Raw genomic sequence first — 23,558 nt, 5'->3', positions numbered from 1 at the left:
TTTCAACTTTTCAAGCGTTTCAATGTTTGATTTTAAAATTGGCATGAGTATTTCTTCATGTTAAGATACTTTCATCTGTCCCATTTTGAGAGTTGTGTTGAGACAGACGATAATAAGTCATTCTATAGCTTGACACTGTGACGCTTTCAAAACGTTGATCTGTTAGAGCACATCGACCAACTCGACACAACAACACTGACTCAACCAATGGCAGTGAAGGGAATATTTGGGAAACCTGCTTAAAAAAAACAGTTCAGTTTGGTGATGCTGGCACAGAAATTACACACGCCAACATTTTGTGTACTTGCGTATGACAAACAGTTTTGTTAGCATGTTGATGTCCAAAGTCCAAATCTGCATCCCGAAACAAAACTAGCGCTAGTCTAATGAGTTGACGCCTTTAACCTCTCTGTCCATGACGAACACTCCCTCCATCATAACAAAGACCCCAGCTGCCCTCCTCTTCACACCGGGGGGAAGGAGAGTAGAGGAGCCACACCAGCACACACAAACACAGGGGCCCCAAAACATTCCCAGCCTCACCATAGCAACAGAGGAGCAACACACATTGTCATGGAGATCAGGAGACCCAGGGATACGTGGGGGTTTGGGGAGAGCCGGACCTTCGCCTTATTCATCGTATAGTGCCAGCGAGCACCTCAACATTACACCGAGACAAGGTCATCAATCTTATCCCGCACGGCCAACTTTATAGCTCGCCTATGATTTAAGAGCGCTTCGGAAAACTCTCTTTCTTGTTGAGGAGATATACTCTGCTAAAGTCCTGATCAATGTTGCTGAGCATGTTCTTACACCAGTGCAAACGCAAGCAGCAGCAGATGGCTAGAGCTGGAGCTGGAGCCAGATCTCAAGAAACCAGTAAACAATGGCAGCTCTCTTCTAGGGATGGATATATATAGAGATGTAGATATAGATGGACAGATGATAAACTTGCTGCTAATATAAATCTAAGCATCATTATGAATAATGTGCAGTTTATATTTGCCCATTATATTCACTAAAAGCAATATTTACTATATTATTCGCAATTATTCTGCTTGGGAATATAAAGTTATTTTAATGCAATTTAAACTTGAGTAGCAAGAGTTGGAACTTTAGATTAATTTCTGTGCATCAGTTGATTTCAATGAATCAAAACTTAAAACTCTTAATTTACCACTTATTTTGTTTCTGCATGGCATTTTTTTATTTACCAATTTTATTTATTTTTTACAAAATGTAAATGTTGAAGCAGTGGAAGACATTGATTTTTAACTAAATAATGGTTCTTCTCACTGAAAAAATAAACTTTTTAAAGCCATTTCAGAGCAAACACGTTACAATAAGTTCCCATTTGTTAATGTTAGTTAATGCATTAACTAAACTGACCATTAGCAAGACTTCGGTTACAGTATGTGTTCGTTTTTGTTGTTTGTTTATGTTGTCTCAGGTCCACTATATAATATTATAAACAGATATAACATTTGACTTTAATAATGTATTAGTAAATGTTGACATTAAGATTAATAAATGCTTGTTCATGTTAACAAATGGAACTTTATTGAAAAGTGTTCCCATATATTTGAATATTGTCAAAAGGCACACACAAAAAAAACATTTGGCCACAGCAAAGAAAGCAGATGTGAGCAGAACCGTGACACAGAAACAGAAGCAGTGTTTTGGCATGGTGCTGACTGGGTTAGCGCTGGTCTGGAGTCCCAGATGTCCTGCTGTTGAGGGCTCAAGACTATAATGCACTGAAGTGTGTACGATCCATAGAGACGCCACCTGGCCAGTGTGTGACCCTTCCCCTGCCGCTCATTAATACAGGCCACTCTCAGTGTCACAAAAAACTACAAAATCAAGACGTTTTGGTCTTGCAATCCGGGCTTTTCAATGGCCGATGCCATTATACAAGACCAAAGCTATCATTTTAAAATTTAAGTTACTGAAGAGATATTGCAATGACAAAAGTTAATTCATTGTAAGGGATAAAACTGAATGAATTGTTTGTTTTCAAACAAGCTTCACAAGCCCACCTGCCATTGGCCAGACAGAAGATAGTCCCACACTATTGGTTGAGTCAATTCAACAGTGTTGTGTGGTGCAGTCAACAAGTCACGTCAGAAATATCGTATTTACGATTTGAAAGCTCACGAGCGCCACCACAAAGACGTAAATATGAGTGGGAAGCTCTGGATTTTCTTTACGCCCATGAGTCTGTGAGAAACATGATGGTAATCCACTATACTTTGGTATTTAGCAGTGACATTGTCAGGCTTTTTGTTGTTTTTTACAACACACTATAGCATTTTAATATAACAATAAAAAAAAGTAACTAACAAGTTTACAGTGGTTTCATAAATTAACCCAAAGCAAAACACACCTGATGCACATTCCTTGTTCTTGATTTTCTATAAGTAGAGTTTAAAGGCACACTATGCAAGATTTGCACCTTATTATAAGAGCTTCGAAATCATTTAGATGGTAAACGAACTCGTAGTAGGGCGAATCATCCCGATAGCAAAGCAAATCACGGACTTGCTTTACGGCACGACGTCACATACATCAACAACATATGAAGCAGCCTCTATGGCAGACACTAGCACGCATTTCAGACGTGAATCATGGCAGAGTCGACGAAGAAAGCGCGGTCGGAAGACTGAGTGGTATTTACGACAGTAACGTTAAACACAAGTACTCCACAGCGACTCTAGGGGGCGCTGTTTGAGAAAAACGGAAACTGCATAGTGTGCCTTTAAAAACCTTGCTGTATTTTTGTGTAGTTAATTAAGAGAAGGTACACCGCCATCTTGCTCTGACGAAAGTGACTTGAACGCACCTGATGTTGTAAACACGACTTCCCAACTCTAAAATACGAACTTCCCAGGAGGAGTTGAATGGACCATGATGATAAAAAAAATTAAAATAATTCTAAAAGTGTCACAAAGTCACACTGTTTCAACATACAAATGCCTGTGTATACTAAACTGGGCTAGAAGTATGTATTTCAACACTGAACAATTACAGACTCTGCATTAAATAACCGCAAAAATTGGCTGAAAAAAAAAAGGAGAATAGGAAAATTATCAGTTTAGCTATTAAATCCATTCCTGAAAAAATAATTTCAAATTAATCAAAAAAAATAATAATTGTAAATGCTGCCAGACTCAGACTTAAGAAAGTTTGATCTCCAAGTAAACTCTTTAACATAAAGAACTGTAAAAAGAAACTATGACCTGGAATTTTTTTTTTAAATGTTATTTTACAGTTTCCTAATTTTCCACATTCACCAGAAACTCGGAACTAAAACACCATTTTGCACACAGCTTTACACATCCGATGCCACATCTTGTGAGTCAAACTGACAACTTCCTTCATCTGCATTTAAAGATGCCCTTCTTTGAAACGGTGAATAATTTATCAACCGAATGTTTCTAAAAAAAATAAAATAATCAAATCTTATTCCCAAAACCCACTGCAGCTGCCAGACTGCTTTTATCCCCCCTAATATAAATCATTTATCTGGTCATAAGCCGTAAAGTCTTGTGCATTTATACTGTTAATGGAAGTGAAATTGGTAACATTGGCCTGAGCCATATTTTAGCAGGATCAATAAAGACCCCTGGGGTCACTTTCCCCTTCTGCATCTGCTGAAGGCGGGCTTCAACCTCATGTCTTCCCACGACCCCTGACCTGGGACAATCTCTCATCATTTCCCCCTTATGCACAGATCAGTTATCCTACACTGCAACCAAATACATGCATTTCCAGGTATCATCTAGCAATGCACATTCTAAATGGAACGTTACAATGTATCATTCCATAAGGAAACAATGTGGAACGTTTAGAATGTATCATTATAGAGTGATACAATCTGTGTAGCAATAATATCACGGGTAAACATTGTATCATTTCAAAAGCTTCACAAACAACTTAAAAGAACCGAACCCACCAGCGCCAGATGGTCCCGGCTCCATCCCATCAACTGAGCCACAAAGGGTTCACCAAAGTCCCGATGCTCAATCTCCACGGCGCCCGGCCCTTCAGGCTGGAAGCGTCCCCGACTTCCAGCCTCTTCCCTGGGCGAGAGGGATCGTCTCCTCCGCCGCTGCTGGAGCCCCAAACCCGCAGGAGTTGAGAGAGAAACAAAAGCTCCTTAGTTCGGATCCCGAATGAGCCTCTCCTCCTCCGGGCTCTGTCCGTCCGTGGCTGGCTGGCTGGTGCGGGTCGGGCTGCTCTGCTTCGGGGTGTTGTTCCTCCTGCTCACCGTTCAAGCTGGATCCACCAGCGGAACAAAAACGCTCGCCCCGTCCGTCCGTCCGTCACCCCCCCACAGCCCGAGAGCCCGTTCTTCTTCTTCTTCTTCTTCTTCTCCTTCTCCTCCCACTGCTGAGATTCTTGTCTGTCTGCGAGTCTGTTTTGTGTTCGCCCTCTAGTGTACGCTTCCCAATCCCAAAAAAATGAATCCCAATTCCAGTTCATTCATTTAGAACAGAAAGGAATGCAGGCATAACGCTTACTGCATACTACACTATATACTACATACTGACCACCTTTTATTTAAAGTCCCCATGAAAGCAAAATGGAAGCTTTTAGTATAATTATATGTTACCCCCTTCATTATAAGCAGCCGCTGAAATCTGTTTGTTCACACATTTCCTATTTTCAACATGATGAATGGCACATAATGCACTATGGGGATAGGGAACGATTCAGATGATCAAACGATTAAATATGCTTTCCATTGGGGCGAATGAAGTCTGGTTTCATGTTAGAGTCACGCGAACCGCCGCAGCTCCGGTCCAGAGACGCGATACACAGAGCGGATTTAATGATAAAGTCGATGCACACCAGAAAACGCATTGGATCCATTTGAATTCTGCACAGAAAGCTTGTATTTTAAAGCGATATGGAGGAGATTAGGAGGAAACTGCGGCTTTACAGAGCTCAACGGCTCTGCTGCTCGATATGTCCTGCCCTGTCTTGTGTCCTCCAGTCCATAACCCCTCCTGTTTCAGAGGAAATTGTCAACACATTGAATAACGAAAGGCACTTTAGTGAGCCTTTAAAGGGTTAGTTCACCCAAAAATGAAAATTCTGTCAGTAATTACTCACCCTCATGTTGTTCCAACCATGTAAGTCTTTCGTTCATCTTCGGAACACAAATTAAGATATTTTTGATGAAATCTGACAGAATTTTGACTCCTCCATAGGCTTCCAGTGTGACCGAAACTCACCGGCCCAGAATAGTTATTAAAACATCATTAAAATAGTCCAAGTAACTACAGTGGCACTACATTAAGTTTATCAAGCGACGAGAATACTTTTTGTGCACAAAAACAAACAAAAATAACGACTTTATTCCACTTTTCATTTCCTTCTCTCTGGGCCTCGTAGTGTTTTTGCGCTGCGCGTCTGTGTTGCACGTCATCACGCAACACACACATGACCGGCGTCGGCCAATAGTGAGCCTACGTGGTGACGTGTAACACAGACGCGCTGCGCAAAAACACTACGCGAACCAACTAGAGGTCCAGAGAGAAGGAAATGAATAGTGGAATAAAGTCGTTATTTTTGTTTGTTTTTGCGCACAAAAAGTATTCTCGTCGCTTGATATACTTAAGATTGAGCCACTGGAGTCACTTGGACTATATTAACGATCTCTTTAATAACTTTTCTGGGCCAGCAAGTTTCGGTCACATAGAAGCCTATGGAGGAGTGAAACATGGCTCAGATTTCATCAAAAATATCTTAATTTGTGTTCCGAAGATGAACGAAGGTCTTACGCGGTTGGAACAACATGAGGGTGAGTAATTACTGACAGAATTTTTATTTTTGGGTGAACTAACCCTTTAAGCCTAGCGGTGTCCGAAAAAACTCACTAATCCTATTTAGTACACTATATGGGTTGCGTATGGAATACCATTTCCTCCTCATAAGAAAAAAAATCTTTTGTAAATTATAATTATGACATAAAAAGTCATAATTATGGCATACTAAGTCATGTTTATCAGATGAAAATTCAAATTGATGACACACTAAGCCGACATTATGACATAAAGAGTTGAAATTATGGCATAAAGAGTCATAATCTTATAGTATGTATGGCTTACTTTATATCATAATTTCAACTTTTATTATTATAATTCAAAACTATTACTAGTCATGGTTATGTTTTGGTCTTTAGTTTCCGACTTATTAATGTCATAATTTAAACTTTTTTCATCTCATAACCATGACTTAGTATAATTATGATTTACCAAAGCATGTTTGTTTGTTTTCTCTTATGGGGCAGAAATGGGCTTCCATAATTCCGTAATTCCATCATTTCCAAAACTTTTCCAGGCAAATATTTGCAAATGCATGAAATGTAAATGACTTAAATAGGCCTATAAGGTTTATGCTTCAGATGAAAAGAACTAGACTGTTTATTCTATACAATTCAAAAAGGCAAAGTTTTCATAATTAAGACTACAATAGAGGTGTATGAGCAAAATAGACAACGATCTAAATTTAGATGATTACTTTGTAAAATATTTTATTTCTGAAAACCAATAATTGTACATTATATCTCAAATTATGTATGATAATGTCACGATTATAGTAACTTTCTGTTGCCAAAACATATTTTAGATTTAATTTAATTTATTTTAAATTGTCCCCACTAATAGTACGGAATTATTTTTAAAATAAATAAATAAATAAATGTAACGTACTTTCATACACAATGTTCTCATTTCTTATTGCTGAGCCCCCCACTTATCTCTTATTCCACACTTATCTGGAAACTCTTGCTTCCTCCAAAGCTACAACAACTATTTAATTTTGTGCAAAATATGACATAAATATGTTATGTATTTTTATAGTAGCCTTTGTGTTTTGTTTTCTATACCCTTTTGGCCCTTTTTTGCATTTAATATTAAAAAAGTATTTGAAAATAATAAAACAACAAAGAAAGTCGAACGTATATTATGTGCTGGGTCGTTTTGCATTGGTCGAATAATAAGACTTTTATTTTGGCGATTGCTTTGCTGTCGCGTTTCTGTGGCGTCACTTCCTGTCAGGGGAAGAAGACGTCATCTCACAGACAGGCGGTGAGTTGGAGCTTTACGATTTCTTTAAAAACAGCGAATTAACGCTTTAAATCAAGATGATTTCGTATTCTTTGAATGAAAGCTTGCTTTTAATGAAAGTGATGACAGTGACATGCTAATTTTACTGTCGTAGTATTTGCGTTAGTTCCTTTTATGCAGGAACCAGTTATAACAAGTCATAATAATAAATATTGATACATTTCATTCTGTTGATTTGAATGAGTCGCTGTTTACTGATATAGTTAAAGGTGTGAGTGTTTTCAGATTGGCAATGTTTACTTTGAGAAAACGGTTGTGTATTGTGTGCAATATTGTCTTATTCTGACAAATATGACAGACGTTTATATTTTAATACATTATTAACCCTATGAGGACCATTTCAGAAATAGAGAGATTTTCTTATGTCTGTTTTTTTGTTCAAAATCCATAAGTGTTTGCATTGGCTGTCTAGCACACTGCTTCTACAGACATCAACATCATTTATATTAATCATATGTGACCCTGGACCACAAAATCAGTCTTATGGGTATTTTTTTTTTAAATTGACATTTAAACATCATCTGAAAGCTGAATACATAATCTCTCCATTGATGTATGGTTTGTTAGGATATGACAATATTTGGCCTAGATAAAACTATTTGAAAATCTGGAATCTGAGGGTGCAAAAAAATCGACATATTAAAATAATATAATAAAATCGCCTTTAAAGTTGTCCATTTTTATTGGCGATTGTGCTGCATTCACTCACAAAAATACATTTTTTTATATATTTAAGGTGGGAAATTTACAAAATATCTTCATGGAACATGATCTTTACTTAATATCCTGATGATTTTTGGCATAAAAAAAAAATCGATAATTTTGACCCATACAATGTGCTGTTGGCTATTGCCACAAATATACCCGTGCGACTTAGGACTGGTTTTGTGATCCAGGGTCACATATAAAATGATATAATGCCATGTAATTTTTATTATAAATGTAATTTTTTATGAAAAATGATATAAAAATCATATAAATGGTTGAAGATTAAGCTAGATTGGTACAATTGCAGTGCATAAATAAGTTTGATTATAATAAGTGCCTGTTTATGGCTCATGCACAAGATGTGTTTTTAACCGTTTCTTTTGGTCTTGTTCGGTCTTCCACTATTGTACATAATTGTGACAGTAACTCTCTTCTTTTTTTTACACAGAAACAACTGCAATGTCGTGGATTCGAGAGCGGGAATTATCCTTTATAGAAAGGCTCACTGCCAACATCCTGAGGGTGTGTATCAGAGAAGTCTAGAGAAAAACTGTAACAAATATATAAATAAGATCAAATAAATAAATAAAAATGTGATTAAATTAGATTTTTTTGTTATTTATCTGTTAAATAAATTAGCTTAGATTAAAATAAATAAATAAAAGTTAGGTTAAAATTAATTAAATAAATAATACATTAAATAGTACTTTGTGTGTATATGTATATATGTGTATATATGTATATAGTGAGTAGTAACTTAATATAAACTATTTTAGATTTATAATATACAATTTTCAGTGTATATATTTGGTGTTTATTAAAGATAGATGTCTTTTAAATATCAAGTCCTTCACATGAGGATGATCATATTTGTTGGTCAGTGGCATCTAAGGATGTGTTCACACTTGGCATGTTTGGTTGGATTAAAGCGAATCCTGGTGCGATCGCTCTGTTAGTGCGGTTCATTTGAATCAGTGTGAACGCTGCCATCTGAACCCTGGTGCCACCAAACAAACGGGCCGAGACACTGAAAAGAAGAGTCTTGCTCCGTTTCCAAGCGACCCTGGTGCGGCTCGAATGAAATATGAATGCAACGCGGACCAAAAACATGTAAACGATCCAAAAACAGGACGTGATGTCAGAAGATGCGCCCCTAAAAAGGACAGAATCCTCAATCATACCTGCTTTTTTCTCATTATAGTCGTGATGTTGCCCATCACAGTTCAGTACAGGCGTCAGAACCGCGTCTCCTCGCAGCAGATCTTCATTTGTGTGTGTGTGACGGAGGGATTCCTGACGATGTTTTGTCTCCCTTACAGATTTTATAAGCTCTTCACGAGTTCTTAGTTGGTGAAAACACCCGCATATGTCGGCTACGCACAGTTCCGTCGCAAAATATACGTAATAAAACCCAACCAATCATGTTGTAAACATATCCCTATCTTTAGGTTTGGTGTTAAAATGCCAATGTGAACGTAAAATGGACCAGTAATGAATGTTTTTATTTCTTGGTCCGAACCAAGCGAACTATGAACACACCCTGAAAGATCGAAAACCCCTGTTTCATCTGATGGCCTGTACAGTGAATTGAACTGAAATCTGATAATCATCTAATACCCTCTTTTTCTTTCTCAGGCAGGGCCCATGCCCAAACATGTGGCCTTTATCATGGACGGTAATAGGCGTTACGCCCAGAAGACGCATGTGGAGCGACAGGAGGGCCACTCACAGGGCTTCGAGAAACTGGCGGAGGTAAGTGTACAGATAGTCTCAGATACTGACAAACTCATATACAAACTAGATGGATTTATTAGGCAATATTTGGCCATTTTGACTGCTTGAGCGATTAACAGACATCTTACCTACTCCTCCTGTCAGTCACACAATCTACGTTATTATTTTTTTAATTCAGCAACTTTGCACTGGCCACGAAATTGTCCTTTATATATCTGTATGACACCGGCTGACTCCGTCAGTATCGGCCATTAAAAAATACACACAATACAAAAATACAAGAAAATTGCGATACGATAATACTTAAAATGTGTAAAAGAAACTTAAATTATCTTTAAAATATATATAAAATGATATAACCTACATGTGTTTCACATTCTTTTTGTCACAAGAAAACATCCCTAAACTTCTGAAAGTGAACATCAGTGTTTTACTGTATATAAGAAGCGACACTACAGGTGAATAGGGTAAAAAATTTAATTAAAGATGCGCTAATTTGCATATATTAAATGAATTCAATGTATTGGATAAAGCCAGGTTAAAAAATATTTTTTCATTGTGTTCACATATTAGATGGGAAAAAATTTACAGAGGGATTTATGGATTTCTACTTTTGTTTTTCTGTAAATCAGAAAATACTGTCAATAGCCTTAAAAAAAATGATTTTCGCCATGTTTTTTGGAATAAAATGTTATATAAATCAGGCTAGGAATAATATATTTACAAATCCCTCTGTAAATGTCTTCATAATATAACTAGGTACAAGACTGGAAAGTTTGGTGTATATAGGTGCTCCTGAAGTGGAGATTTCGGACATGGAGAATGAGAGAAAAGTCATTTTGAAGAAACAGGCTTTAAAGATTTATCATCAGCCAATGAGATTGCGCATTCAGCCCTTTTACTTTCACGATTGGTTGCTGATAAAAAGGAAATGACCATATTTGGATCCGACAGCATTGTACAGGAGAGAGAGAGAGCTTTCTAACTGTATATGTGATGACAGGCTGCAGACAGCGATCGCGGAGCAGCACGTTGATTAAGAACGCCAGCTTTTGTTGAATTTATGAGAAATCTACAGACGCAAACAGACAAAGTGTAGTAAAATAAAGACCTAAATGTGTATTTCGGACTTTTTTTCACCACAAGTCTGAAAGAAGACATGTTATTGAAGACAAATATCTCAAAATTGATGTTTTTGCCTGCCGTGTCTCGCCTTAATATGCATTGTTTCCACTCTCATAGACGCTCCGCTGGTGCCTGAACCTGGGTATTCATGAGGTGACCGTATATGCATTCAGCATTGAGAACTTCAAGCGTGCCAAACAAGAGGTGGATGGCTTGATGGAGCTGGCCAGACAGAAGTTCAGCCGCTTGCTGAATGAGCAGTAAGTCACTCCTGCACAAGATCTATTCTTCTATCGTTTGGCTGAATAGAATCGGTACAATACATATGTGATTTCTAGGGAGAATCTTGAGAAGCATGGTGTGTGTATTCGTGTGCTGGGAGACCTGACTCTACTACCTGAAGATCTGCAGCAGGTTATTGCCAAAGCTGTGGTGTCAACTAGAGCACACAACAAGTAAGCACTGCATACTATTTTCTTTTTGTGGCAGGGAAGATTTCCTTATAACTTTTGACCTTGTACTTTACAGATCTCCCATCGCTCGTCTCCAATTAGTGCAAAATTCCTCAAAGGGAAACGTAAATTTGATGACGTTACTCCAATTATAAAATCTCTTCATTGGCTACCTTTAAAATTCTTCTTTATGTTTTTAAATCCTTAAAGGGATACTCCACTTTTTTTGGAAATAGGCTCATTTTACAACTCCCCCAGAGTTAAACAGTTGAGTTTTACCGTTTTCGAATCCATTCAGCCGATCTCCGGGTCTGGCGGTACCACTTTTAGCATAGCTTAGCATAGATCATTGAATCGGACAAGACCATTAGCATCTCTCTCAAAAAAATTACCAAAGAGTTTCGATATTTTTCCTATTTAAAACTTGACTCTTCTGTAGTTACATCGTGTACTAAGACCGACGGAAAATGTAAAGTTGTGATTTTCTAGGCTGATATGGCTAGGAACTATACTCTCATTCCTGCGTAATAATTAAGGAACTTTGCTGCCGTACCATGAGTCCAGAAGGCGTAATGATGACGCAGCGCCTGAAAATAGTCCCCAGCTCGGTAACTTCCAACGTGACCGGGACTAAGTTTGTCTAACCTATTAGACCTATTTTCAGGCTCTGCGTCATATCATTACGCCTGCTGGACTCATGGTACGGCAGCAAAGTTTCTTGATTATTACGCAGGAATGAGAGTATAGTTCCTAGCCATATCAGCCTAGAAAATCGCAACTTTACATTTTCCGTCGGTCTTAGTACACGATGTAACTACAGAAGAGTCAAATTTTAAATAGGAAAAATATCGAAACTCTTTGGTAATCTTTTTGAGAGAGATGCTAATGGTCTTGTCCGATTCTATGATCTATGCTAAGCTATGCTAAAAGTGGTACCGCCAGACCCGGAGTTTGGCTGAATGGATTCGAAAACGGTAAAACTCAACTGTTTAACTCTGGGGGGAGTTGTAAAATGAGCCTATTTCCAAAAAAAGTGGAGTATCCCTTTAAATAATCTGGCACCGAGCTATTTGTCTGAGCTACTCTATCTAAACAATCCCACACGAAATCTGAGGTCTGGTCATAAGATACTTCTCTCTGTCTGTCTATTAAAGCACAGAGGAGATCGAGCATTTGCTGTTGCCGGCCCTAGGCTGTGGGTCAGCCTTCCGGCGTATATCAGATCGGCTCAGTCCTAAACTGTTTTTAAATGATCTCTTAAAACCCATTTCTTTTCCTTGGCTTCCAATTCACTGTGAGCTTCTGTCATTAATGTGTTTCTTTATGTTGGTCAGCACTTTGGTGAGCTGTGCTTGCTGTTTTTAAATGTGCTATATAAATAAAACAAACTTGAAACTTGAGATCTTCGTCAAAATATACACAAATTTTAGCTGTCGCCCGGCTGTACTCAATAACCAAGTATTAGGGGTTGCACAGACTAGTCGACTTTAATGCTCTACCATGACGCTTTAAGCTTGACGTTGACTAGTTGCTGATCATGGCCTATAGAGGGCAAAACATGATAATAAATCTTTGAAATCCACTTTAACGCTCCATTTCCAACAGTTATAATGACAAATAAATGCATACTCTGAGAGCACTCCACAAGATATGTTTGGTTATACCATCTGGATGCTCAAAATTGTTCGGGTGGATGCACGTTTTAACAGTTTATTGTAAGTTAATCACCGTACTAAACTAATGCGCTGCTGCATTGTAACACACACACACACACACATACAGACAGTAGCTTGTGCAGATCACGCATACAGAAACATTCAGTAGCGCAGAAATGTAGTCAACTGTTCTGTGACTTATTAATTAAGTAGCTTAGAAACTGAAAAGTTTTAGCATTTACTTCTTAGTAACTAAAACCCACAGCTTCACTATTAGTAGAAAGACGTTGCCAGGTAGAATTAATTCACACAATCGCTCTCTCACTAATGCATTCATATTAATGTGATCTTTTACTGTGCTACTTTATCTGTATCTGATTTAGAACGAGCAGAAATCTGTGAGAAATATAGCGACCCAAAGACTAAAGAACTGATAAAAATAAGCTGTTATGTATGAGCAATAGCCTTGAGTCATGTGTCAAGCTGTGCACAAGGCAAACCGCGTTCGAGTCGCAGCTTGAGGTTCAGGCTTATTTAATCATCAGCGACTAGTCGACGCCACCTCGACTTTAATCACATAAATGTCACTTTAAACACTTAAAAGTTGTTCAACCCCTAACAAGTATAGATAAACTCATGTTGCATGGTAGTGTATGAGTTCACTAAACATTCATTGTGTTTTTAGAGCATGATATGTATCTGATGCATTTTCTGAAGTTCATTCATCTCATATGTTGCTGACGGTGTGTTTGATTATACAGGTGTTTTCTGAATGTGTGCTTTGCGTACACCTCAAGACATGAAATCGCAAATGCTGTGAAGGAAATGGCATGGGGAGTGGAACAGGGCCTGATCAAATCCAGGTTAACATTGCTTTCCACTTAGTTTTCCTGAAATAAGTGTGAGGAAAGGAACAATAACATCTGTTTTATTACCTGTAAAGCACTGTTAGTAATTGTGTTCTTCTCTCTGTGATTTGTCAGTGACGTGTCCGAGGTGCTTCTCAGTGAGTGTCTGTATAGCAGTAATTCTCCAAACCCAGATCTGCTCATCCGTACGTCTGGAGAAGTGCGCCTCAGTGACTTCCTACTGTGGCAGGTAATGGAGATTCCCGTACAGATGAGCCACTTGCACAAACATACAAGATTTGCTCATACATACAAGAACGCTCGTTTTTTGGGGTCGAGAGCTATAAAAACTTATTTCTGGGTTTCTTAGCTTGTTTGCTGTACACCTTGTCACACAGCAGCTTTTAGGCATTTTTCTGTCTTTTGTTAGAAGCAAGAAATGACAAGGAGGCAGCCTCTCGCAATGCAAAGTCAATGGAGACAGTTGGATTGTTCCCCCCCGGTGTGGGCGTGGCCTAAATGCGCTCTGTCTCTATAGACCTTATGTAGCCCCGCCCCTTTTCAGCGCTGCGCTCATTGTCTTGTGACTTCCGGTCTGTATTTTCACAGCAATTCTGCGTGTTTATTAATGAACGGCTCGTTTTAAAATATTTCCGGTCGACTGACATTTATTAAGTCATCTGCTTTAAAACATCACAGTCCTCATGATAACTTTCGTTAACTTTACATTAAGTAAATCCACTTCAAAAGCTAATTACTCCTGGACAGCAATGCCATAGAAATATACAGAGCGACCGCAAAAACGGAAGTTAAAAGACAATATTCTAAAGATGACAATAAAAAGACAATATTCTTCAATATTCATTAGATAACATGAACTAATAATGAACTGCACTTATACAGCATTTACTAATCTTTGTTAATGTTAATTTCAACATTTACTGATACTTTATTAAATTCTTGTTAACATTAGTTGATGCACTGTGAACTAACATGAACTAACAATGAACAGCTGTATTTTTTATTAACTAACGTTAACAAAGATGAACAAATGCAGTGACAAATGTAGGCAACACTTTATTTAACAGTGTCATTGTTACATGTTACATGTAGAAATAACTATAAATGATGCATAATTACAAGCAATTAACCTTGTTTCTCTGGCGCATAAGGTCTATAGAGTCATTCACAAACTACACACGCAATAAAGAGCTGCTTCGTCGATGACAAACGATAGAAGACATGGTAACACTTTACAATAAGGTTCATTAAGTTAACATTAGTTTACGTATTTACTAACATGAACTAACCATGGGCAATACAGCTGGGTTACACTTTATTTTAAGGTGTCAGTATTACAATGTAATTATACATTTAAGTACTGAGTAATAATAATTAACTACATGTACTTACTATAGGGTTAGGATTAAGATGAGGGATTGGTTTAGGGTTAATTACATGTAATTATGCATAATTTATAGTTATTTCATGTAACAGTGACACTAAAATAAAGTGTTACCTACATTTGTTACTGCATTTGTTCATCTTTGTTAATGTTAGTTAATAAAAATACAGCTGTTCATTGATTCTTCATGTTAGTTCACAGTGCATTAAAGGGTTAGTTCACCCAAAAATGACTCTCCCTCATGTTGTTCCAACCCCGTAAGACCTTCGTTCATCTTCGGAACACAAATTAAGATATTTTTGATTAAATCTGAGAGCTGGATCACTCCTCCATAGACTTCTAAGACACTATAACTTGATTAAATTCTTATAACTTGATTGAAAATTCTCGTCGCTTTATAAACTTAAGATTGAGCCACTGGAGTCACTTGGACTATATTAACGATGTCTTTAATACATTTTCTGGGCCAGCAAGTTATAATGTCTTAGAAGCCTATGGAGGAGTGATCCAGCTCTCAGATTTAATCAAAAATATCTTAATTTGTGTTTCCGAAGATGAACGAAGGTCTTACGGGGTTGGAACAACATGAGGGAGAGTAATTACTGACAGAATGTTCATTTTTGGGTGAACTAGCCCTTTAACTAATGTTAACAAGATCTTAATAAAGGATCAGTAAATGTTGAAATTAACATTAACTAATAATGCAGTTCATTATTAGTTCATGTTAACTAATGTAGTTAACTAATGTTATCTAATGAACCTTACTGTAAAGTGTTACCGAAGACATTTGCAAGTTTTGTTTCCCACAATGGATTGTAAGTAAATATCCACCTCATCCAGCGCTCTCTCTTTTCTTTATTATAAAATATCCCGTACTATTTCAGTGTGAGAAACCGCATGCGTGAACTGTCCTAATGAATCAAACAGAACTGTGAACCATTTCAGACCTTTTAGCAAACCCGTTTGAATCTGGCTTCGCTAATTCTGATTATAAACAGCTGATAGAAAACACATTACATGACTGCTGAAATATTATCAGAGGAAATGATACTCGGGTCTCTCAAATGACACATAAGGATTTATCAGTATTATTTTTACCGGTGACTAGCGATGCCCCTGGTTCTTTCTACCTATGGGTATGATTAAGTCGGGCTGTTAAGAGCTGAGGAATTCCCATCACTGCTTTTGCAAATTATATCAAAACACAGTAATGGCAGCTGAAGGTCTGGCACCGGTCTCATGGATATCTATCTGCCGTGTCCATTGTGCATCGAGCTCATATTGTTCTTAATATTCACCTTCCCCTGCAACTTTGAAGTGATGAATGTTTTTCATATGTCTTCATTATCTTATTCTCCACAGACCTCATATTCGTGTCTAGTCTTCCAGTCTGTCCTGTGGCCGGAATATTCGTTCTGGAATCTGTGTGAAGCTGTTTTGCAGTACCAGCTGAGTCATCGATCTCTCCAGGTATGCTAGATCTCTTTTGTTGTCCTGTTTTTTTTTTTTTTATGGTGATTTATAGATTACTTATGTAACTGCTGTTTTATCACCTAGAAACTTTGGGTCTCATTCACGAAGTGGGCATACACACAAATTTGTGAGTGAAATCTGGGTACTAATGTTTTCACGAACAAATCAAGATTCACCAAAAACTGTCACACAAGAATTTATTCCAAATTTAAGGCATGAAACATAAATCGCGATAGTCTTTTCTTCTCTACTGTGACGTATATCCGAGTGAAATGACTTGAAATGAAATGACTGAACAAGAACGAATGTAGGGCGGGGCTTGATTTTGTCCATAGGGGTTTGATTGGATGGTTATAGACACATATCATGTAAACACATCATCAGAGAAGAGATGCTGCAAGAGAGAGGGGAAGTTATTTTGAGGTACATGAAAAATAATAATAATGATGTTGTCACAAAGCGACCCCAAAGATCTGTTCTGGGTATCGTGAGGGTCCGTTTGTGAGGTAAATGTCACCGTCATGCCAGGTGTAATTTATTGTCGGCACCGAAGATATATATACAAACAAAACTCCACGAGTGCTGGGGTGAAGATATATACAGTGTAGCTTCAAAACCCCAAAATACAAAGTGACAAAGAAACAACAATCTGGAAAATAAAGATGAACAAAAAATATATATAAATAAAATATACACAAAGGGTATCTTCAGTATACTCGCTTCGATGAATCGCTCACGTCCGACTTGGTTAACAAGTGCCAAATTTAACAAGAGTCGCCCCCTCTACGGACATACCATTGCTTTGGTAATTACATCATCAATCTTTCATTAAACTTTAACTATATGCAATAGATATAGTTTTAAACAAATCCTCATATAAACATAATAAACATAACAAACTAAATGACAAAACAATAACAGATATGTCTGACTCTCTTATTTGTCAGTCCCCCTACAAACTACAAATATGGTGCGCAAAAATAGTGCGCCGGCGCTGATAAATCATTTATAATAAATACTGCTGTCAGTTTTAATTTTCATGGTGACCACACACATATGCAAAAATGTGGCCTTATAATCGTGTTAAGATTAATTTTCTACATTGATATTTTCTCCCTCATTTGGCATTGCTCAGATCTTGCTGCGTGTCTATAGAGAGTGTTACATGTTTGCTGAGAGTGACGACGGGCTGCAAAGGAAACGTTCTGCAGAAAGCTCTTATGTGGGCATGGTTTGGGCGTGCGGTCGCTCATTTAAAATACTCAAAATGTATTAACATTTGAACAAGGTTAATAACAAATTCATATGCATGAGTTGTGAATTATGCAGACTTTATTTTGTGAGAAGTTCTCCTGTGCATACAAATAAGAAATAATCTACGCAATTATTACTGAATGACACCCCGTTGTTTTGAATGGACCATTCATGTATTTAGCTCTCTTATATTCTTAGATTAGTAATGGGACCTTATTGTAAAAAAAATAAAACACACACACACAACTTTCTATGATTAAGAACCTTTTGACCAGCATGAAGACACAGGATATTGTATTACAGCATGTGCCGTTGTTGCTTAATGCTTATGTTTTTTTTTTTTAACGTTAACTATGAATGTTTCCCTAAATGGTTCCCTAAATAACATGATTCTAGGAAGTACAGAAAAGTTGAGTAAGGATGCAAAAGCATAAATTTGATGAATGTTACACGTGTGCAGTTACATTCATATTCTCATTTGCTGCACATATTTGGTGTGTTGTAGAAAGCCCAGGCGCTGCACAGAGAAAGCCAAGCGCTCCAGCAGATGGAAGCAGATCGCACCTGTGTGACTGAGATCCTGCAGCATCGTGGGAATGGAAAGCCCATGGATGGCCAGAGTCGACAGACCGCACTGCTGAACTACACCGCCAGCCGAGAGGAGCGGGTGCGCTGCTTTCTGAACGCCCTTCAGCACAAGAGAGACACTTTCTTCAACGATTTAAGCAGCCAGGCTGTCGTGGCTTAGCTCTGAACTTTTTTTTTTTTATTTACTGATCTGTAAATACTTTACATCTGGAAGGATGTTTCACCCCGTTTTATGGGGCAGTGGCTATGTATGTTTGTCAATAGAACAGATCTTAAATCTTCAAAATAAATTGATTGACCACAGGGGCTTCTTTTATGGACTAGAAATATGTTGTTCAAAAGTTTGGGATCTGTAAGGTTTTTAAAAGAAGTTACAAAATATTTTTATTTCAGAAAAATGCTGTATTTTTTTTTACTTTTTATTCATCTAAGAATCCTGAAAAAAACTGTTTTCAACATTGATAATAATAATAAATGTTTCTTGAGCCGCAAATCATCATATTAGAATGATTTCTGAAGGATCATGTGACACTGAAGACTGGAGTAATGATGCTGAAAATTCAGCTTTGATCACAGGAATAAATTCAAATAGAAAACAGTTATTTAAAACTGTCATAATATTTCACATTATTACAGTTTTTTGTTTGTTTTAATCGAATGATTGGTGAGACTTTTTTTAAAAACATTAAAAAAGATTACGATCCCAAACTTTTATATAAGTATATATGTATATATAAATGTAATGTGTAAAAATGTATACAAATTTTAATTAAATGAGATGAGTATGTGTGTATAAAGTTATGACTAGCGGTTTTTCCCTCTGAATTCGGTTTTTAAATTTCCGGTGTAATTCCCACTCTGTCCAGCAGAGGCGCCGTTCTTACCAAGACGAGCATCATCATCAGTCTGAGCTCCGAGTCTGAAACCTGAGCGGGGAATTCTGTCATTGTTGCTTTAAGAGATAAGCGACGCCCAACGATACGTGATAGTTCTAGCAGCCAATCGCTGAACGGAATATGCTAAATCTGGTTTAAACCGGTTTCTATCTTAAATTTCAATATAAAAACTTAATAAAACATATACAGCCGTTATTGTATTTTACGCGAGACGCTGTGAGGCGTGTACGGTTCCGTTGCTCACGAGCACATTATTTTGACAAATATTCCGATTTTTGACATTTTTTCGGGGTTTTTCTGCAGTCAAGATGCCCAAAAGAAAGGTAAGGATGCACTGCAATATTTTTTATTTCTAAAAAAAAATCACGAATTTTGTTATTTTGTACATATGTTCCTATATTTTTACATTTTTCTGTTGCTGTTATGGGCTGTGATCGTGTAGTTGTTTTATAATGGCGGACAGTCGATTTTACATATTCACTGTCAGACTGTCAGTCTTGCCGCGCAGTGATCAAAACATGACCCAAAGAAACTCGACGTTTAACTTAAAATAAACCAGACGGGCATTTTAAAAACGACAAATACTGTAGCCTGTATATGTGCATTATTATTTCCTATAATTATCCGAGCAAAACAAATCCTGTAACATCCGCCTGATCACTTGGTAATATAAATGGAGGGAACTTGCATGTCTTTAAGATGCTGCTCGAACTCCCACTGGCAACTATTACTAGTATTACTGAACATAAGCCTTCACATTAACTAACATATTAGCATTTTCACACTGCAGATAAGTGTTTGTGTTGGAATTTTACAGGAAAAATAGCTCTCGTTTAATATTTTGCGTTGATATCAGATTGCGCACGTGTATTTTCGGTTCTCAAGTCAATTTTATTAAACATAATAATGTGTTGTACTGTTCTTTCGTGTCATTTAAGCTCTGCTCCTGTCATTGTTGATGTGCACAACGCCTACCCGAAACGTCAAGCTGCCATCTTTACAGCACCTGTGTCTTTAGAAGACGGTGCCTTGCTAGTTATACGCGTTTTGACTGTAAATGTAATTTTTTGCATTTTACTTCAGTATTCAATGTGCTTTTGTGCGAGTTACAGTGTTTTCGTGCCGAAAACAAAGGAACTATACGCTGAGAATCGCCCCTCAATCGTTTAAAAGGCGCGTAGTGATGCGGCCAAACAAAAGGAAGCCGTCTTGCCCGCGCGCACTGACAGCCCGGATTTGAATTTGAATATGCGCGGGAAGACAGAGCAGAAATAAAGTCATCCGTTATGGAAAATAACTGCGGCTCGTCGCCTGTGACGTAACGCCGTGTAACTGTCACATAGAGCGGTCTATTGTGTATTTCGACGAATAGGTATGTACAATATATATATATTTTTTTGATATCTATAACGTTTTTGTGTTTTGTTATTTTACAGATTGATGGTGAGAAGGCCGCCAAAGGCAAGGAGGAGGTTTGTCCATTTAAATATATATATTTAATATTTGTATATATTTTTTACAATTATTTTTAATAAATTATTGCATTAAAATGACATAAGAAAGTTTTTTGCATAAATTTGTCCTACTTTTGCTGGAAGAATAACGCCCTTATTTTTAGTTTATGCCTGTATTAGTTACATCAACCATCAGATGAATTTACTATAATGGGCGATTAATATGATGGGGTTTTTTTCCGTTTTTTTTCAGTGAATATAATAATTAGCATTTTATATTGGCTCCCCCACTCTTTAATATTTACTTTCATGATTGATTTTGTATAATTTTTTTTGCAGCCAACAAGACGCTCCGCGAGGTTGTCTGCTGTAAGTATCATCTTTAGGATCTATTCAATAATTAGATCTTTGTCTAATTTCTCTGTCTAATTAATTTCTGAATTGATTTACAGAAACCAGCTCCTCCTAAAGCAGAACCAAAGCCCAAAAAAGCCGCCGCCCCTAAGGTAAGGATGTAATGTGTGTGTGTATATATATATATATATATATATATATATACAGTAGTCAACATTTGAAGTGGATCAAAACCTTCCAATACCCGTTCTTGTCTTAGGACAACTTTGATGAACTTTTTTGATCCACTTGAAATGTTGACTACTGTATGTATGTGTGTATATATATATATGTGTGTGTGTGTGTATGACCATTTAGTAATTGATTTTTGTTCCATTGATGACAAAATGCCTTGCCTACTTGTTAACCCTCAAACCGCCGGGTGTGAATGCGTCCTAATCCAGCGGTTCGGTGTGTGTTATTATTTCTGCAATCATATTTTTGTGTCATTGCTCACACAGAAGCCAGCCAAGGGGAAGAAGGGCAGCAACCCTGCTGAGAACGGAGACGCCAAGGCAGACCAGGTCCGTCTGAAAACTTCTTTGCTTAAATCTTTACTCTAAGATGACACTTGTATAAAGAGAGCTAAATAAACGAGACCCTCGAGTGCTTCTGCTTTTCGTTCAGTAGCATAGATAACACACCAACTAATTACTGGAGCATATAAGATAATTACTCCGCCAAATCCCTGTTTAACTGACTTGTTTTTAACGTTTTGATCATTTTTTCCTCTAGGCACAGAAGGTTGACACTGCTGGTGATGCCAAATGAGAAGCTAATGAGTGTCTAATCCTTCTATGTACTTGGTGACTGTACAGTTTGAAATAACTATTTTTTACCAAGTTTTATATTAAGAATAACATTTATAGTTGACTTGTTGACTTGCTTTTGATGTATTGATTGATTTGACAGGAGTTACTATATTTCATTCATATCCATTTGTATCCCATTTTTTTTTAATCAAGCGTCTATATCTTGCCAGAACGGTTTGCCCTTGCTAAATCCAATGGCGAAACGCAAGAATATTGTCCTAAAGTTTGTTTATTGCTTTCTTCTATCTCTTTCTTTCTTGGTTTATCTTTGGATTTTAAACACCAAACATTCTCAAAAGGCAGCTTAAGAGGGTTTTCACCATGTTGTTAGCATTTAAATGTAGAAATACTGTGTTTTTTTCTTTTTTTTTTTAGGGAAATTACAATGAAATTGTCACGAGAAAAAAAAAAAATGATTAAGGCAACAATGTTAAATAAATTTACAATGTGAACCTTCAATTTCTTTAGATCTGTGTGTTCTGAACTTGTCTTTTTTTTTTTTTTTTTTTTATTAAGTTATGTTCTGAAACAGTGGAAGGATATTCAGTGACTCTTAAAATGCTTTGTTTTAAATGGTTTTGAATAAAAAAATTAAAAAACTGTCCAGAAATTGTATATCATCTTTGTCATCTTTTGCATGTGATGGTGGGCTAAATATAAATACAATTGATGACCTCATAAAAAGTAAATATATATACAGTGGTTTGCCAAAATTATTATAACAATAAGATCTTTTTTAATGTTTTAAAAAGTATCTTCTGCTCACCAAGGCTTCATTTATTTGATCTAAAGTACAGCAAAACCTAATATTGTGAAATATTTTTACAAAATAACTTTTCTATTTGAATATATTATATATATATATAGATATATATATCAAAGCTGAATTTTCAGCATCATTACTCCAGTCTTCAGTGTCACATGATCCTTCAGAAATCATTCTAATATCGTTAGCCTCATAGCATAATTGCCTAAGTCATTTAAAAAAAAAAAAATTACTTAGCCAATTATGCTATGAGGCTAACAATATATATTTACTGCTCAGGAAACATTTATGATTATTATCAATGTTGAAAGCAATTTTTTTCAGAATTCTTTGATGAATAGAAAGTTTGAAAGAACAGCATTTATCTGAAATAGAAAGTTTTTGCAACATAAAAAAACACTTTTGATCAATTTAATTTATCCTTGCTGAATAAAATTATTAATTTCTTTCCAAAAAAAACCCCATACTGACCCCAAACTTTTGAACGGTAGTGATAATGTTACAAAAGCTTTTGAACTTTCTATTCATCAAATAATCCTGAAAATAAATTGTACACAACTGTTTTCAACATTGATAATAAAAAAATATATATAATTTCTGAAGGATCATGTGACACTGAAGACTGGAGTAATGATGCTGAAAATTCAGCTTTGATCACAGAAATAAATTCCATTTTAAAATATATTCAAATAGAAGTGATTTTAAATTATAAAAATATTTCACAATATTACTGTTTTTTGCGTTATTTTGGATCAAATTAATGAAGCCTTGGTGAGCAGAAGAGACTTATTTTAAAACATAATAATTTTGTCCACCACTGTATATAAACAGATAAATAAACAATTAAGTAGTATTAAAT

The 23,558-nt window shown here is 36.6% G+C and overlaps 3 protein-coding genes across 3 annotated transcripts in view; 2 read left to right on the top strand and 1 right to left on the bottom strand.

Moving 5' to 3' along the window:
* Positions 1 to 4,253, bottom strand: part of ago1 (argonaute RISC component 1) — a 34,167-nt gene extending 29,914 nt beyond the window's left edge. Inside the window, exon 1 of the mRNA XM_084385677.1 lies at positions 3,956 to 4,253. Within this exon, the coding sequence (XP_084241803.1) occupies positions 3,956 to 3,980 (25 nt within the window). The 5' untranslated portion in view covers positions 3,981 to 4,253. The remainder of the gene's footprint in view (positions 1 to 3,955) is intronic.
* A 2,786-nt stretch (positions 4,254 to 7,039) lies between these two features.
* dhdds (dehydrodolichyl diphosphate synthase) lies at positions 7,040 to 19,171 on the top strand. The gene is made up of 9 exons (XM_084384988.1): positions 7,040 to 7,097; positions 8,293 to 8,366; positions 9,480 to 9,596; positions 10,821 to 10,963; positions 11,042 to 11,158; positions 13,572 to 13,673; positions 13,794 to 13,908; positions 16,426 to 16,533; positions 18,296 to 19,171. Exons 2-9 carry the CDS (start codon positions 8,304 to 8,306, stop codon positions 18,536 to 18,538), a joined length of 1,008 nt encoding a protein of 335 aa, XP_084241114.1. The 5' UTR covers positions 7,040 to 7,097; positions 8,293 to 8,303; the 3' UTR covers positions 18,539 to 19,171.
* Positions 19,172 to 19,293: 122 nt separating this feature from the next.
* Positions 19,294 to 22,543, top strand: hmgn2 (high mobility group nucleosomal binding domain 2). The gene is made up of 6 exons (XM_084384989.1): positions 19,294 to 19,597; positions 20,711 to 20,746; positions 21,068 to 21,097; positions 21,181 to 21,234; positions 21,583 to 21,645; positions 21,857 to 22,543. Exons 1-6 carry the CDS (start codon positions 19,583 to 19,585, stop codon positions 21,890 to 21,892), a joined length of 234 nt encoding a protein of 77 aa, XP_084241115.1. The 5' UTR covers positions 19,294 to 19,582; the 3' UTR covers positions 21,893 to 22,543.
* Positions 22,544 to 23,558: the final 1,015 nt, after the last annotated feature.

The sequence above is a fragment of the Rutilus rutilus genome, assembly GCF_951802725.1.
Source record: "Rutilus rutilus genome assembly, chromosome: 17".
NCBI classification, from domain to species: domain Eukaryota; kingdom Metazoa; phylum Chordata; class Actinopteri; order Cypriniformes; family Leuciscidae; genus Rutilus; species Rutilus rutilus.
This window is presented reverse-complemented; position numbering and strand designations above follow the sequence as displayed.

Coding starts and splice junctions, on each gene's coding strand:
- hmgn2 (XM_084384989.1), top strand. Junction 21,235..21,582: donor AAAAAGCCGCCGCCCCTAAG/GTAAGGATGTAA, acceptor TTGCTCACACAG/AAGCCAGCCAAGGGGAAGAA. Junction 21,646..21,856: donor GAGACGCCAAGGCAGACCAG/GTCCGTCTGAAA, acceptor TTTTTCCTCTAG/GCACAGAAGGTTGACACTGC.
- dhdds (XM_084384988.1), top strand. CDS start 8,304: ATGTCGTGGATTCGAGAGCGGGAATTATCCTTTATAGAAAGGCTCACT. Junction 13,909..16,425: donor GTGACTTCCTACTGTGGCAG/GTAATGGAGATT, acceptor TATTCTCCACAG/ACCTCATATTCGTGTCTAGT. Junction 16,534..18,295: donor TGAGTCATCGATCTCTCCAG/GTATGCTAGATC, acceptor GGTGTGTTGTAG/AAAGCCCAGGCGCTGCACAG.